Raw genomic sequence first — 17,510 nt, 5'->3', positions numbered from 1 at the left:
ATATGCTTCTGTTTTAAATTCTTTCTGCAGAATATTCACTGTGAAAGCGGGTTCTGTTGGGCTGCATTTGGAAGTTGATTGACCTTTTAAATAAACTGTAGGACAGTCCTTCCTAGTTTCCCCCTCTTATTATTTATTATTTATCTGCAAATAATTTAATCCTTGATATACATATTCACGTACTGAATTGGCTTGGGACAGTGGTTCAGTTAGAATTATGGTTCAGTTAGAATAAGTTAAGTGCTACCTGCTGTATGGCTGAATTTTCTTATAAGAAAACATCTGATGACAGTCAGAAAGGGTACTCCTATTAAACAGGAGGAATAAGCAACTCATGCTGACTAAATATAAACTCATTTCTGCATCTGTATATATCACACACAGAAGGAGACAGAGTGCAACTCAACTTTTTGCATATCTATTTAATTCAATCCTATGCAGAGCAGATGGGGGGGGGGGTTTGAGAGAGCAGGTACCAAGACACTGTTTAGGGGAAAGGTTCCTGCTTGTTCCTTTTCATAACGTGAAACTAAATATCTGACCTAGAGCACTAGGAACGTTTTAGGGAACACCACCATGTCGGAGAAGGCTACGAAAGCATATGACATCAGCAGCCCTGATAAGAAGAAGTGCCTGATAACTTTCATATTTGAAACCACAAAGAAAGGCACACACCACAAACGAACGAATACAGGCAGTGGGGCCTTCACCTACTTCAAAATGTTGCATCTGATTCCTCCTGCATTTTTGGTCCTGCTTGCGTATGCTACAGAGGATGTAAACAAATCTTACACTAGAGAAAAGCTCTGTAGCTTTTGTGTATCACTGTAGCTTTGTGTACACTGTATCTTAAGTGTATTCTGCTGAAGGACAAAGCTTGCTTGGTGTTATTTGCTTTATGAATTAAGGTCCCAGTTTCCCAATACACACATTTGCTATTTCACCCCAACACTCTTCCTAAATGGATTCACACATTCATGCATTCAGTTGGGCCAGTGTTCACATCATCCTGTTTTACTTAGCGTTTTGGTTTGAAAACCCAATTCCACTTTCTCTGCACTTCCTGCAAGATTGTATATTATTAAACAATAAAAGGCACAATTTGCCAAGAGAACATATGTCTTGGAGTTGCATATAATCCCCACCAGGCATCAGAAACTGGCAGATATTACTCGGAAATTTCAAAATTAATGCCCAGATAATTCATATCTTTTCCCCCTGGGTGGTCGCAAATATAAACTTGAAAGTCTTTTGATACATTCATATAAAAGTTCATTTACACCTTACATACTTCAGATAGAAATGGTTCTGGAAAAATGCAGTTACAATCAGAACACAAAATCCTTCCTCTTCCAATTATTCACCATGGTTCAGTAGCATACCAGTGATTAGTTCATTGTACATACTTTCTCCATTTACCTTAATACATCAATTTGCATGCAAACATTAAAAATCACTTTTCCTTCAAAGGAACCACACATAAGGTAAATTTGTTCAATATTGCCTTTCACCCAAGAGAAACCTAGGAGGAATCACCTTACTGGGTAACTGTATCAATAAGCATTGAGGTATTTGTCTTTCAACATCTTAATTCTGCTGTCACTAATGCATTTGACACCTTTTGATTCTGGCAACTACCCTGAGTATATGTGAGTCTCAGAACAGGAAAATTTCAAAGCACTGGACACTTTCCACAGCCTAATGTGAACAGGGAAATAAAAGTTATTTTGCCTAAGACCTCTCCTGGCATGTACACTTAGAAATCCAAAAAAAAAAAAAAGGGCCATCTCAATTTTCAATTAATAGATATCCAAGGAGTATCTTTCATGGGAGGGACATACTAAAAAGAGCACAAACAACATTCTAGGTCCCTGCTCTTGCTGTTAAATTATGGATGGTTAGCTGTCCAGCCAGCCAAAAAAAAAAAAAAAAAGGTCTGCTCCATAATATATTATATTCTTAATTCTTAATTCAGAATTCTTTAAAAGCTAGTTTTTTACTCATGAAAACCTCAACCAATAATATTAGTGTGGATCACTCCACACCTCCATGTAGGACTGTGACTAAAGTGTGTTGCTGGTCACACAGCCTCTATCTATTCGGCTTTTACTATATTTAGTAAATTCTCTCTGAATAAAAAGAATTTACTCTCTCAATAATAGCATATTATTGCTCATATAATTAGCTGTATTAATTACTCTCAATAATAGCATATGAATATGTTAATTTCAGTGATACTAATCAGCATAAAACACTCAATTGTCTTTACAACCCATTACCCAACCTTTCTCCTGTTCCAACATTCTCACTTCTCTACCCTCTACCTCTCACCTTTTCTACTTCCCTCTACCTTCTCCAGCCCAGACCACTACTTCTGCATACACCTCTCTTCAAAAGAAGAGCCTTCTCCGACAGACCACTACTTCACCTTCATACAATTGTTCATCCCTTTTACAAATAAAAATATTATACGCATTTCAAAAATATAAAGGTAGTGCAAAAATCAATTTTGGTTGAATTTAAATATTGCTATGCAATATTTGGTAATTTGCAATTTTCCTTAGTGTTCTCTGGCCCCATTTTAACCTGGTTTCCAGACTCCACCAAGGGCTGCATAGCGTCTTTGTTTCTGTGTTAAACACAGACACTGCAAGGGGGATGATTTACTGCTTTGTCCCCGTAACCCTCTTACTTCTCTTCTCATCTGTCTGAACATGGGATGGGGGGGTTAAAACCCCATCCCTTTTGACAACACTACCTTTTCCCATACATTTGTACATTTTTACTTTTGATCAACATTTAACAAGTGGTTTCTAAATCACCCAGGGTACCTTATGCAACAGAGTCAATAAGAAACAAACCTATTAACAAAAACATTAAGATACCAGGTAGCTCAAAGAACAGTGAATTGATGACATTCAAATTCTGAAACCAGTACATGATTACATGATTGTATTAGTAATTGAAACCTTCCCACCTTTAACATGAAAACACAAAATTTGACCTCATGAGCAACTCATGTCACTTTTAATGTTAAAGACCAAATAATCCTTTTTTTATATACTTGTACTCTGCAAGATTCTAGGTGTTTTAAGGTCTGTTTCCCAATCCCCTAACATGCAGCGCAGTGAATGTGGCAGAATTGAGAACCCCTTCATGCAGGGTTCTATTCCTGGCGCCTCTGCAGAGCACATATCTTTTTCCCTTTTTTTTTTTTTCCCCCCGGACCCCACGTGTTGGCAATACAATACAAGCCAACTGGACGCACCTATGCTGGTTACTGCCAGAATACAGAAAGGAGCTTAAAGGGGTTTTTTTCAATTGTAGCTTGACATTTCCAATTGTCCAAAAAGAACAAACACTGCAAGGGGGTTGGTTTACTTTTTCTTTTCTTTCTTTTCTTTTTTCGTTCCCTTAACCTCTGGGACACTCCGTCCACCTAACGTTATTTCCCACTCAGTCACCTTTCTCCGCGTCCTGTCAGTGGCCTAGATGGACTCGTGTCGCTAGGAACCGCACCTTACAAGGACCACACTTCGCTTCGAAGGAACCGCACCTTACAAGGACCACACTTCGCTTCGAAGGAAATTCAAGACAAGATAAAGGAAGCACATTACAACACACATTGAGTTCACGGAATTCATACAATTCTATGATCACTCTGAAAGGAGGTTTGGGAAGAGGTGGTTGCTAGATTACAACTCCCATCATCCCCAACCATTGATCATGCTATCTGGGCCTGATGGGAGTTATGAGTCCAGCATCTAGAACCACAGGCTTAAGTGATGTTTACTCACTTAAATAGTTTTAAAGAAGAAATAAGACAAATAATGAAAAATAGGCCTACAAATAAGTTATTGGTCATGCTATCTAAAAGTTGTCTCCTGCTTTCATTGGGATTACATTTCCATTACCAGACGTTGCAGACACACAGGGTAGCTTTGCCCACAATGCCCAGTTTACGAGCTTCCCAGCCAGACACTCTTCAAAGCACACCGCCTTTGGACTAATCCGCCAGGAAGTGGTATTATGACTGATATTAGCAACACTTCTTCCAATAGCAATGTCTGCAGCAGATCCAGATGCTACCAAAATGGTCATCTCTTTCCCTTCTGTGCCACTTTGAATTTTCAACTAAGTCTTCCACAATTTAAAACCCGGAAGTTTCCTTTGCAAGGCTGAAACTGAACAGGCATTGTTTTGCTTTTTGTTTTAAGTTAATGCATTTGACAAGTCAGAGGAATTTGCCCTTATAGTGAACGCAGGGGCCTCAAATTGCTTGGCCCAATATCAAAATGTGTGTGTGTGTGTGTGTGTGTGTGTGTGTGTGTGTGTGTGTGTGAGAGAGAGAGAGAGAGAGAGAGAGAGAGAGAGAGAGAGAATGTGATAATCTAAGATGGTTAAGGAAAATCTTACTGCATGGCTTCCAGTTTTGCCTCAAAATAACGGCACCCCTTCTTGCAAAATAATCCAACACAGTGGCAAGTCAAATGATAGGCACTGATTAGCAAGCTTTAAAGGAGCTCTTAGGAAGCTCATTGCAATGTACCAGAAGTGAACAAGGCAAGAATTATTAAAGCAGAACTTTGTCAATGAGCCCTAATTAAGGATTAGCCTTCTGGGATACGATAAGGCTGTTTGTTTTCAGATAAGGCAAATTTTAACAATAAAGAAGAAGAACTCTCACCAAGATTAAAACACTGCTCCACTTTTCAAATAATCAAGGGATCCTTTTTATTTTCCAACAATGCTGAGTTCTAACTGACCTGACAGCATATTTCTTTGAGGTTGTCTTTGATATAAAAAAAAATTACAAATCACGACTTTGACAGATGGCAGATGCACTGCTTTGTGTATATATAATTTTTTGAAGCCGTGGGAGCCAGTTTTTTAAAAAATTCTTTTATCTTTAGCACATGCTACAATTGCAACACATTTTAGGGTGCATTCACAAGAATTCGCTTTGACTAAATGCCTTACTGCATTTCATTGTTTTCAGGTGGTTTTAAATGTTTTAAAAGTTTTGATTATGTTTTTATTACATGTGTGTTTGCCACCCGGGCTTCCTCTGGAAGGACAAGATATGATAAATTTTATAAATAATACCCTTTTGTCAACACTTTCAGAGTTAATTGGAAAAAAATATGCAAGACTACCATGGGTTGTATCCAACTAAGTTATACTCAGCGTAGGCCAATTCAAATGAATGGACCTTAATAAGCCATGCCCTTTCATTCAGTGGGTCTACTCTGAGTATAAAAACATAGTAACCTACATTCCGCAAACCTACCATTCCCATAATACTATAGAGTACAATAGAATACATTCTACTATAGAGATCAGACTCCTGATCAACAATCACAGCTTGTTTATCCAAAGAGTCTAAAAAGAAAAATTGTTTAGTTCATCAGAACAGCAGTCCAATATTCCTGTGCCTGAAAATTAAGAGAAACTGTTAGTGAAAGCACAGGTTCAGAAACAATTGAGATGATGAAGCCAGAACAGTGTGATTTATATACCAGCTAAGTGTCCATTTGACAGCTCTAGGCAAATCACTGATAATGGCCAAATTACAGTTCCTTAAAAAACCAAAAAGAAAAACTTGAAACATGAAGTAGATTTGATTTTGCCATGTGACTGATGTGCAAGACTTAAAAAGAAACACGCAAAATCATAGCTTAGGAGCACAATCACCTCAAATTTAGCTGAATAAACCTTGGTGAAAGATTAATCCAGACACTTGTACTATTTGGGTAGTACAAAGTAGTAGCCATAGGGATAAGAAATTTTAATAGGAACTTTTTCCAAACAGTGCTCCCTTAAAAACTCTGTTTTAGAAGCAGTAAAAACAATTGGGGAATGGGAGCTCACCACTTCACAGCTAAACCTTTTAGTCTGGGAGCTAACCTCAAGAATAAGCTTGGATTTGTCCCATTCTTCTAAGTTTTAGCTGAGCAATCTGACTTGTCTCATGTAGGCACCTAGTGATTCTTTAGAAGCCATCTTTAGGTACCTCAAAATCCCATGGAAGGTTTCTCACATTAAAAAGCCCTACTAAACTGTTTGTGACAGATGTTTTATTCAGCGGGAAATTATAATTTTTGCATATACATTGCACAATTATGTACAGTAAATTTCCCATGTTAAGAATTCTGGAGTGCACAGAAAGTTATCAGTCCAAGATACATTATATATATTTATGTATATATTTAGAAGCTAATATATAGACACTGGAAAGTGGAGTGAGTTTAATGAGGCGTTGGGTTTGTGAATGTAAGGAATACTGATAACGGAGTGTTCCAAAAAGTTTCTTTTAATAAACAAAACAACTAGTAAAGTTAATTGAAATATTTATAATACTATTCAGTCATTGCACGGTAGTTCCAATATACAATCAAGAAGATGCAGAGAACACAACACTTAATTTGGAAGGAAAAAAACCTATTGCACCCACAATTTAAATTTTTTCAATTTTTTGGAATTCTACTCTAGTAATATTTTATAAACATTTACAACACATCAGTAAACACAAAGTTCTACCTGCAGTGCAGCATAAAGGGGGGGGGGAGAAGGGGACCCTTCAGCTATCAAAATAGACAGTTCAGTGCCCGTTCACAGCACCCATTTACTCTAAAAGGAAGTTACTTCATTTATCAGCCATCATTCCTACAATGAGTTATGCAAGCTCCCTGTGTTCAGTTAATAATTAGTAGTTCTCTGGTTATTATATGCCTCTCTGCTCTCTTCACTACGACGGCCCGCCGCTCAATGCTACGTGTTGTGGCGCTTTGGCCTCAGTGCTCGTAACATCAAGCTCCGGCAAGGAGCATTCCCCCTGCTCAGTGGCCTGTCAGGTAGTCCTGTGTTGAATCTGAAGCAAAAGAGTCTGCATCCTCGTTGTCCGAGTCATCGCTACTATCGTCAGCGGTCGGCTCTCCCGTCAGCGCTATTCGGGCATAGTCGTCAGTGTCTATAGATTTACAGAAATGGATGGCGTATTTCAGTTTCTCTTCCAGCACCTGTTTGCAAGAATACCTAGGCAGCTTCAGCAGAAAGAAGCACGTATAAGACTCTGGGAGGAAGTGGTCTGGAGGATTGTATTTATCGAGAACCTGTCAGGTCAAAAGAGAAAGGGAAATGTCAGTTTTGCTGAATCAGCCACCACAAACAGCACCTTTGCAGCAAATCATATGAACACACTTGGGGGTTTTTTCCTCTCGCCAAGAAAAGCAACCCCCTTACCATTTGTATTTTCACTTCCTTATTATGTGCATCACATGCCTTCTTAAACATTGTTTTAAAAACTGAACTTTTTCGGCCTACTCTATCTTGCCACCCTTTTTTTTTCCTCTCTCCTTGTCATTGGCTGACTTAAGCCATTAATATGAAAAAATAATAATCCTTCACGAAAAATATTTAACTTTTTAAGTTCACCTCAAAGTAGGCAACTGTTGCCAGTGGAAACACAAGTCACCTATTCAGTAGAAAAATCATAAGATCAAGAAATGTCTGTTAATGCTGTAATCACAAACAATGCATTGTACAGTAAGTTTGGAGCCAGCTAGTGTATTCAGGCTAAATTTAAACAGCAGTTATAGAGGAAAGGGCAAACTGCAACTGTAGCAAGAAAATCTCTAAAAGTACAAATTTTCCAGGCAATTTTGGAGGGTAAGAGTTTCCTGCTCTCTTCTTGTGGAGCACCATGCACACACAAGGATTTCATACAGTACATGCAGAATCCAAGAGAAAAAGGAGCAATGGTAATCAATAATAATAATAATAATAATAATGGTACAGGCTGGAAATTCATTAGAGCTCATTGCAGTCCACAATCCATCTGGAATTCTCCATGTCGTACCTGGATGACAAAGTCCCTGCCTCTGAAATCTGCAATTGTTCGAGGTAGCCTGGTCCTGCCCCACACAAAGCGCAGAAAGAGAGAGCGTTCTGTGTTGGAAAAGGACTCCATCACCTCCCAGAACCACTGTATAAGAGAAGCGGTGGGCTCGATCCCTTTATATGTGGCCACAGATTTCAGAAGATGAAGAGGGATATCTGGACTTCCACAGACCTGCGGGGGGAAAGCAGAGAACAGAATAATACCAAGAGAATCTATCATAAATGTCTGTGTGCTCATGTTGGTTTTTTCCCAGTGAGAACATTACTGCTTACAATTATGCATCAGCACGGCTGTGTTTTAAAGCACATTAGAAATGAAGAGCTTTTAGCAACCGATAACAATGATTAGTCTGCAGTGATGCATTAAGATCAGGTGGGTATGAGTGATAATGTTGTGTATATAAAATGCCCCCAGTTCCCAAAATTTGGAACCGTGTCTACAAACCCTTGGTAGAGGAAGAATTCTTTTTCAACGAATACATTAAATAACCTATGCATTTATATTGTATTTTTTAATGTGTCTAAGCATTCAAATTGTGTACACACATTTACACATGTGCGCAAACACACATCACACTGAACCCACAAGCGTCCAGGAAACATCACAAAAAGGGGTGGAATGGAGCAGGGACAGAACAAGGTGTTTGCAGGCTTTTCCAATGGTGATTCAAATGTACACAATTTCACTGACACCCCTGTGTGAATTGGGGGTTGTCTGTATTTGTGATTTTTTTTAAAAAAAATGTTTCTTAATTTGTAATCGCTCAAAATATAGCAAAAACAAGAGACCCTTCTATTAAAAAAAAAAGTGCCCCACTATTTCCTGAAATCCTGTAATGTTAAAGGTAAACATGGATTTTTGGGACCACTGAACAGAGAATGTATATTCTTAATACTGCATGTGAAAACATGGGGGATCAGAGTTCAAAGTAGCATCTAGCCTAAATCAATTTTATTCTTCACATTTTGCATTTTTTCTTGAAGCTGGAATGTCATATTCCATTTTTAGAGCCCAGGAATTGAAAAACGTGGAGTGGTTTGCTGCCGTTAGTCCTACCAGGTCCTCAGTTTCAGTTCCTCACCTCACCTGTGTGCAAGTATGTTCAAGCTAGTGCATATTTAGAGCTATCTGTTGTTGCCATTTTTAAACGTATCTGCAAAGCTGTATTACACAGTAGCCGTACTAGCACTGCACACAAGAGCCTGGCTTTACAGCCATAAGCATACCCCACCTTTGAGGGTGGCCTACAGACCGAAAGGAGCAAAAAGGAATTCACTGTTCCCGACAGAACTAACAGATGACTTGTGCCAATTCTCCCCCACTCTCCATTATATAGCAGCCGCTAAGACTGCAAGCCAATGACTTGGCCCAAAGTTTAATCCATGCTTTTAAAAAAAAAAAAGTGCACAAAGCAACCCTTGTAGCGCATGCCGATGGGGCAATTGTGTAAGTCAGAGTAATCTTAACCTTTGGCCAATAGCAAGGCATAACCTATTGCAACTCTTCTGCTACATAACAAGTTCAAGGAAATGTCCCGATTCACATACTTTGGGCTCTCAAATTTCATTGGCACCCTGTGCACTGTTAAATTCTGCCCCCCCCCCCCCCCGGTCTCTCACGCTCTGCTCCGCCAGCGCTGTTGTGCCGCCCCCTGCAGCTGAACTAGTCGTGCAGCGCAAAAACCGCCTCTGCGCATATAGACAGCCCAGCCCCCAATTTATGTGCGTTCAAGTCATGTGCCACGCCAGAAGGCTGGAAGTGCGGAGGGGAGTCTTGAAGAGCCTCAACAAAGCCCTGCTACGCCTCCGGTCCATGAGGAGACCTCCCTCAGAGCCCAAAGACGATGTCCCGTTTGGGCTCTGAGGAAGAACTCTGCGTGAGAGGTACAGCGGGGTGCTCTCCATTTACACAGGTTTCCCTTTTGTACGAAGGCCGGAATGTAAACCCCATGTAAATAGGGAGTCACCTGTACTAATATTTGGCCTGGGCTTTTGCCTTCCGCTTTTTTACTAAGTTGCCCCGAAGTAGTGATGGCTGCGCATACATACCATTGTTTCCAGCTCATATCCTGTGAAAAGGGAAAGAAGTGGAACAGGAACAACGCGGGCCATCCCTTCCCGAACTGCCGCGACTTGCTCATCGAATTCATGAAGTCTGCCAAAATACACACATTTTATGAGTGAAAGGGATAGACATTGATATGCTTGTTAATTATATGGATCTATAGGAGGAATGAAAAGAGGCTTAAAAGAATTCTGGAGCAAGTACTCATAATAAACTGGTCTATGATCCCGAGAGCTTTTAGGAACATAGGAAGGTGCCTTATATATCAGGTCAGGTGAGGGTTTCCCAAACTTGGGTCTCCAGCTGTTTTGGGACTACAACTCCCAACATCCCTAGCTAGCAGGACCAGTGGTCAGGGATGTTGGGAACGGTAGCTGGAGACCCAAGTTTGAGAAACTCTGGGTCAGATCAATGGTCCACCTAGGTGAGCGTTATTTACACTGATTGACAGCAGTTCTCCATGATTCCAGGCAGGAGTGTCTCGGCGCCACACTGAGATGGCAGTGACTGAATCTCTGCCTCTTTGCATGCAAGACACGAGGCTTTGCCACTGAGCTACAGACTTCCCCCATGATAACCCATGATCAGGGCTCTAGGGGAATTGCAAATGATCGCGGGAGGAAAGCAGGAGAATAGTAGTGTTCCACAAACCTATAGTTTATCGCCAGCCTCACATACTCCGCACGATTATCCAGGGTAATATGGGCGTATTTGGAACTAAGCTGAATGTCTTGACCGCTCGCATTTGGCACTGTGAAAGGCAGGCTCATGGCTTCAAATTCTTCGGAAGTAGCTTCATTGTCTCGGATGTACATAAGCCCAGGAATGAAATCCTTATCAACCTTTCAAACGAAAAAAAAAAAAACCCCACGTAAAGCCTTTCCCACAAAATACTTCTAAATCCAACATGGCTCTTCATGGTTCTGTAAGCAAGCCTGCACGCTTGCAGAATCGCAGGAGATAGTGGGAAATTATTTCTAAAAACCAGCCAGAGATGTTATAAAGCCCTGTTTTTGCGAGTCACCTGAAGATTCCTATGCGGTAAGTGTTGGCACACAGTCACTGAAGTACAGAAGATTATAGGAGAGCTATTCTGGGCTCTAGCAATTGTTAAGTATAACAGGAGAATGAAAATACACATAGGAGAGAGATGAGCAAAATAGAAAATCTCCAAAAGGAAATTATTTCGTAAGGAACTTATTTTCTAAGAAATGACATCCAGAAGACACAGTGGGTGGGTGTTCAGCAAGGGTTGCCAAGCACCACATACTGCCCCTGGAAGGGCGCCCCAGACTCTGAACTTTATTTTCTTCCAAAAAAAAAAAAAAGTGAGCCTTTAGTTCTCCTAGACCTAGAAAGAAAGCTATAGGACAAGATGTGCAGGTCCTTTTTAAGCAACATCTGTGAAATGGGAGTGGCATGGACACCTTGTATATATTTCCTGTTACTAAGGAATGCTTCCTGTTGTCGTTAAGACGACAGCAGCAGCAGCAGCAGGGTGTGGGTGGGTGGGTGTGTGTGTGTGTGTGTGTGTGTGTGTGTGTGAGAGAGAGAGAGAGAGAGAGAGAGAGAGAGAGAGAGAGAGAGAGAGATCTCCATAATCAGAACAACAGAGAATAACTGACTTCCCACGGTAAGCATAAAATTGTTGGGGTGGTTCTGTCCAATTTTGTGCAATCCTACATTCTCCATGGCAGCCATTTTGTGTTATAAAAGTTGGTGTGCAGCTACCATCTTCTCCACCCAGAAAGCCATCAGTGGCAGAACCACCAGCAGAAACATTCAAGTCTGAATTAAGTTAAATTCAGTTTAACTGAGGGCTGACCTGTGGCAGAGCAGAAATTTATTCTTACACCCACCCACCCACATACCCCACTCAGCTGTATTAGGTTACAGACTAAGGGTAACCAAGATCCACAAATGTGAATTGCAATTACACACTAGTCAGACATTAACTTGTCAATGTGATTTAAGGTGGGGTGTGCCACTGGCTCACACTCACTCACCTGTCGCTCCCTCCCTCTTTTCCTACCCCATCTCTTATCACAGCTGGAAAGCAGGATCTTACCCATTCAAATACAGAGTAGGCTTCTGGCAATAAATATGGCCCCCTAGCTGTAGTAATAACCAGACCAAGCAAAGGTCTTACATTTCACTAATATTTACACGGATGAACATAAGCTTATGCTTGCCTCACTGAGATCAGCGATGGTTAAGTTCATTCCTGCCAACTGTTTCCACACAGGTTCTGCAAGGTTGAGGCTCAGAGGACTCCCGGTCCGAATGGCAATCCCCAGCAAAACCCCTATTTTTAAAGACAAAGAGAGAAGTTCGTGTGTGTTATTCAAGAAAGCTTCGCACAGACTTTAAAGATGTGGCAATGTCAATGTGGCAATTACCCAGGAAACGAAACATGTTCATGTGCAACAAAGACTTTGCTGCAGGGTTTAAGAGAAAGCAATCTCTGTTTGCTCCCGATTCATCCCGTCCGTTGGGAGTCACAATCAGAAGTGGCGTCAGCCCGTTCTGAAGTTCCTCGCACATTTCTGCTATTGATTCGCTGTAGCCTCCACCGCAATCATCTACAGATTCACCTAAGGCAAAAAAAAAAGAAGAGGCATAAACTTCAGTGTTAAGGATAAATTAATCTGAGAGCCACTTACAGCTATGTCAGGTTGCAGATGGGGATTACATGCAGTGCAAATGAATAATTCCCAAATGTGTTGTTTTTTTGTTTGTTGTGGCTTCACTTCCAATCTCCAGGGACAGAACAGGTCACATATTTCAAAGAATTTATTGGCCATAGGAATGCATTAGTCCTACCAGGACTCATAAGTTGCAGAAGTATTTGTTTTCTGTTATTTTATTTATTTATTTTATTTATACCCTGCCCTCCCTGGCCAAGGCCAGCCTCGGAGCGGCTAACATCAGGTATAAAAACAATTGATTAAAATACAACTTTAAAACAAGATTAAAATACTGCTTAAAATGCAGCCTCATTTCAGTGGAAGCCCAGATCAAAAACTGTTTGGGGGGAGAAAACGTCAAATCTTCACCAAGGCCAACTATCCAGACTGGTCCTACGTGGGCCAGAAAAGCCAGGGAAGTCCCCAAATAGGGGTTATTATTTATTTAATTAGCAAATAGCTTCCCATAAAACAAAACAACAACAAGCTGTAACTATGAACAAGCCTTGGGTATAGCCCACAATTAATGAGGAAAAGGCTTATCCACGATGGTTGGGACAACATGCTAAGCCAAACCTTGGTTTAGCTAAACATAGGGTTGCAGAAAGAAGGGCAGGTTGGGGGGATGGGGAGCAAAGCAGTTGCAAGCTCCTCTCCAAGAGTTTGCACTTTCATGCAGCTTTCCGCATTGCATGAACCAGATCAACATATTAAATAAAATCACCAAAGGAAAACTTTACAATATGAATAATTGATTTCACCATGGCTGTAAGAATCCAAGTTCAGCCCTAAATTAAATTAATTTCATATTTAATCCGAAATTCATTTTTTCCCACTGTTAGCGAAAAGTGAAATACAATTCATAAGGCACTGTACATTTGCGCTGCGAGTTTGATTTCTACAACTATTGTTTAGCTGGCATGGCTTGCTATTTGAATATGACAAGTATGGAATCATTTTGATTGATAACTAGTTTACAAAATTTTACTACAATTGCCAGGGGTGGCTTGTTCATGCATTTTTTATGTTTCTACTTTTCTCTTCTACTGCAAAACACACTATTGAAGAAAAGCGGGGAGGGGATGCTGGACAAGTTAAGACATATTGGGGGGGGGGGAATACTTACCCACAAATTTGACTTTCCAAACACGATGAGGTAGGAGAAGACTGTCTGGGCTGAAGGAGCTCATTTTAGCACACATCTGTCCAAAAACAGATTTTGTGCCATCTGGGCCAGCCAATCCTCCTTTACTTCTGGAACGCTTTACCTGAAAGTAAAAAGAAAGAAAGCACACCTTAATCACAGAATTCAAATTTCACAGACCAACCACTTAATGCTTAATGAACAGTACTGGGATACTTGTAGTAATGTGGAAACTCTGTGTGTGTGTGTGCATCTCAAAGGAGTGACTTTATTTCAGAAGGAATTTTTGAAAGCATAGATGTTATGAAAAAAAATTAAAAAGAGCTCAGCACCTACATAGAGGAAATTGTGACCAAAAAGAGGTAGTGAAATGACGGAGTGACGACCCCTAGAACTTCTTTTAGGAGAGCACAAGAGTTGCTTTTTAATCCTGCAACTTCCCCTGAACTGTTTTTCCATAATAAATGCTCCGCAGTTGTTTGGGCCCCAGATTCAGCATTCCCAGTTAAGAAAGATGACTCCAGAGATGGATTGAACACTCTGCCTGAGATTCAGGAGTATCACTTCTGGATAGAGTCAACAATACTTATACAGTGGTACCTTGGAAGTCGAACGGAATCCGTTCCGGAAGTCCGTTCGACTTCCAAAATGTTCAAAAACCAAAGCGTGGCTTCTGATTAGCTCCTGCAGCCAATCGGAAGTCGCAGAAGCCCTGTCGGACGTTCGGCTTCCAAAAATCGTTTGCAAACCAGAACAGTCACTTTCAGGTTTGTGGCATTAAGGAGTCAAAACGTTCGAGAACTAAGCTGTTCGAAAACCAAGGTACGGCTGTAGAGGGATACAGACAGAGGTAGAGTTCTGCAGTTCCTTAGAACATTCACGTTTTCCTATGGCAAAAAGCTTTTTCCATCTCGTATCTTAGACCTCTCTTTGAAAACCACAGTAAGGCTATTGCAATGTTTAAACTTTACGACAGACCAAATCCCAACGCAGTGTTGGTGTTAAAATATTCCTCTACACTTAACAGCATACGCGAAATTTATAGCATTTCCCACCATACCCTTGCCATAAATTCAGTCCTCCCACCCCTCCCTATGCCACAAAGGCAGGCAGGCAGGCAGTCTGACTACTCTGTCATTCAGGTAGACCTGGCAATATGCTCCACACTATCACAAAAGCAAGCCAAGCTTCCTTTCTATGTTTTAGTCAGTGTAGTAAAACAATACTTCATATTCAGCCTTTGAAGAAATTTCTTTTGAAAAGGCACATTTGGCCTGAGGCTTGGCATTCAGCTTTCCCGCGTCACTGGAAGTTCTTCTCCTAACCCACATCCTCCTCAATGTGACCCCATGTGATGCCCAAATGTTTGTTTCCTGGGCCTTAAGAGTACTCAAGGCAATTTGAAGTTCTCCCGAGCTATGTAAGCAAAGGCAGCCCAAGATCATGTGGGAATAAAAGGTACAAAGATGAGAGAAAGCACACTTTTTATATCATATCCGACTCCAGGGCTTTAACAAAAAAAAGCTACACACAGAGTACAGGAGTGGCCATTTGATGGCTTCCCTAGTTCTTTTCAGGTTAGCTTTCCTTTCTTTGAAAAAAATAAAGAACAAGCACACTAAAAACCAACACGACAAATGAACTTCACAAATAAGTAAAGAATATTACACGGACAGTAGAAAATTAATGGAAGAAAAGTTTGTCCATTTGCTCCTTCCCTTCTGTGAGATTTTAGAGGTTGCTGACAGAGGGAGGAACCATTTGAAATTGGGAGGAGCCCCATGAGATTTTGGGGCAACTCGCTCTTGATCTACCTCATCACGTGTTGTGAACATATTCTGTAAGCCGCCCCAGAGTGGCTGGAGAAACCCAGCCAGATGGGTGGGGTATGAATAATAAAATTATGATTATTATTGTCTACCCAACTGCATATTTTCCAGGATACCCCTCATCCCCTCCACCTCTAGAAGTTAACTCAGGGAGCTAAATGGCTGCATGGGAGAGGAAGGAATGGCAGGCTTTTGTTACATCGACTTGCCCTTGTTCACTTATATTTTAAGATCCAAGCCATTCACTGGATATTGGTTAAGAAGCACTCTCTTCAGCATGTTAACTCAAAGCGTTAAGTACTTTATAAGTCAGGGTTGGGACCCTTCCCCACCCCCACCGAAAAATGGCTGCATTCCCTTGGAAGAAATCTGTTGTGGGGGCAGCATGCCAATGGTGGTACGGGAAACAGCCATCCCACCGCTCTCTCACATCCCCATCAATCCATTCCATTCTCTATCACTCTTCCTCGCATTCACCTCTCCTGGTATAACAATTAAGCTTTGTGGGAGGGGGTTCTTCCAAACAAATCTAATTGCTGCATTGGGGAAGGATTTGGGGGGCATGTAGAAGGATAACCTTCCCCAGCTGTAACACACACACACACACACACACACACACACACACACACACACACTAACACCTATACAACCATTAGTTGTTGAAAAAATTCCTATTGGCACTAAGGAAGCTTTTCTTAAAAGCCTAATAGCCATGCAGGGGGCAGATTTTCAAAGAGGAGGTCATAATTAGACTTGGAAGAAAAGGTTCCATCTCACAAACACTGAAATCATATTTGGTGAAAGATCAGGTCTGCATTCATCTGCCACAGCCCGCTTGGTGCCGCATGTCAGTTGAACATCACTTCTGAGAAGATACCCAGGCACACAACCTAACTTTAGAAAGCCTGATCTGTACAATCTTTACCATTCACAAACATTGAGGTGCATCGCTGATAAAGATGGGCTTCACTTTTCTCAGTTTCACCAGCTGACAAAGCCTTTGTTGGCCCAGCCATTTACCGGCTGGTTAAGGCTGAGTATATATTTGTTGGGCTTTTACTATAGGTGTTTTATTTCATAATGCTTTGTGTACCCTGCTCTGGGCCTGTTGTACAATGAACAGCAGATGAGAATATTTTAACAAAATGAATTAAGTTCAGGCCGTATATGTACATAAAACCCTATTTATGGGGCATCAGGTAGCCACAATTTCAGTCCTTTATCACGCATAAATGGAGCTGGAATCACATCTGCGTAGGTGTCTTATTGCCTCCAAAACATTTTTTAATATACAACTTGGAGCTTTTCCAAAGGACCATAACGTGGCTGCTGTCATCATAATTTGTTAGAAAAGAGCAGCACACAAAGCTATTAGCATTACAAGTGCTCACCCCCCACCCCCACCCCAACTGAGCACTTGTAATGCTAATAACTTCTTGGGCCGTCTTTTTTCTAACTAGTTATGATGACAACTACCATGCTTATTGCCTGAGCACAAAGCCCTGGGAAGCCGGGCAAAGTTTTTGTGGAACAGATTCCTATTCAAGGCACTCAGACAGCACAGCATTCTGACCTGAATTCTGTTGAGCTCTACCACAGGCCCATGTTGGCGATCTCTCACCATAGTTGCTTGCACAACCTTTCTGAAAGCCGCCTCCTAGAAAAAGGAGAAAATAAGGTGTTGAGAATGCAATTCTATTATTGAGTTATGTTTGCCGGGTGGGATTGGCATTGCTACTGAAACCTCCTTGCGCTGGGATCAGTCCACAGCCATTTTCAAGCAGCATAAACATTATGTCGGCAAAAGCGGTAGCAATGTGTTTTTTTAAATAAAAAAGAACTCCCATTGTTCAACTGGAAGCTCCATACAACTACCCTCATCCCAA

At 41.0% G+C, this 17,510-nt stretch overlaps 1 protein-coding gene across 5 annotated transcripts in view; it reads right to left on the bottom strand.

Annotated features, from left to right (window-relative positions):
• Positions 1-6,297: 6,297 nt before the first annotated feature.
• Positions 6,298-17,510, bottom strand: part of HERC2 (HECT and RLD domain containing E3 ubiquitin protein ligase 2) — a 98,679-nt gene continuing 87,466 nt past the window's right edge. For all 5 annotated transcript variants that reach the window (XM_028727824.2, XM_028727826.2, XM_028727827.2 and 2 more), the window contains exons 86-93: positions 17,198-17,281; positions 13,778-13,919; positions 12,364-12,558; positions 12,157-12,269; positions 10,616-10,806; positions 9,949-10,054; positions 7,859-8,071; positions 6,298-7,112 (exon numbers count right to left, since the gene is read on the bottom strand). In XM_028727824.2, the coding sequence (XP_028583657.2) occupies positions 6,840-7,112; positions 7,859-8,071; positions 9,949-10,054; positions 10,616-10,806; positions 12,157-12,269; positions 12,364-12,558; positions 13,778-13,919; positions 17,198-17,281 (1,317 nt within the window). In that variant the 3' untranslated portion in view covers positions 6,298-6,839. The remainder of the gene's footprint in view (positions 7,113-7,858; positions 8,072-9,948; positions 10,055-10,615; positions 10,807-12,156; positions 12,270-12,363; positions 12,559-13,777; positions 13,920-17,197; positions 17,282-17,510) is intronic.

The sequence above is a fragment of the Podarcis muralis genome, chromosome 4 (genome assembly GCF_964188315.1).
Source record: "Podarcis muralis chromosome 4, rPodMur119.hap1.1, whole genome shotgun sequence".
Classification (NCBI taxonomy): domain Eukaryota; kingdom Metazoa; phylum Chordata; class Lepidosauria; order Squamata; family Lacertidae; genus Podarcis; species Podarcis muralis.
The sequence above is the reverse complement of the archived record's forward strand: the minus strand, read 5'-3'. Positions and strand labels throughout refer to the sequence as shown.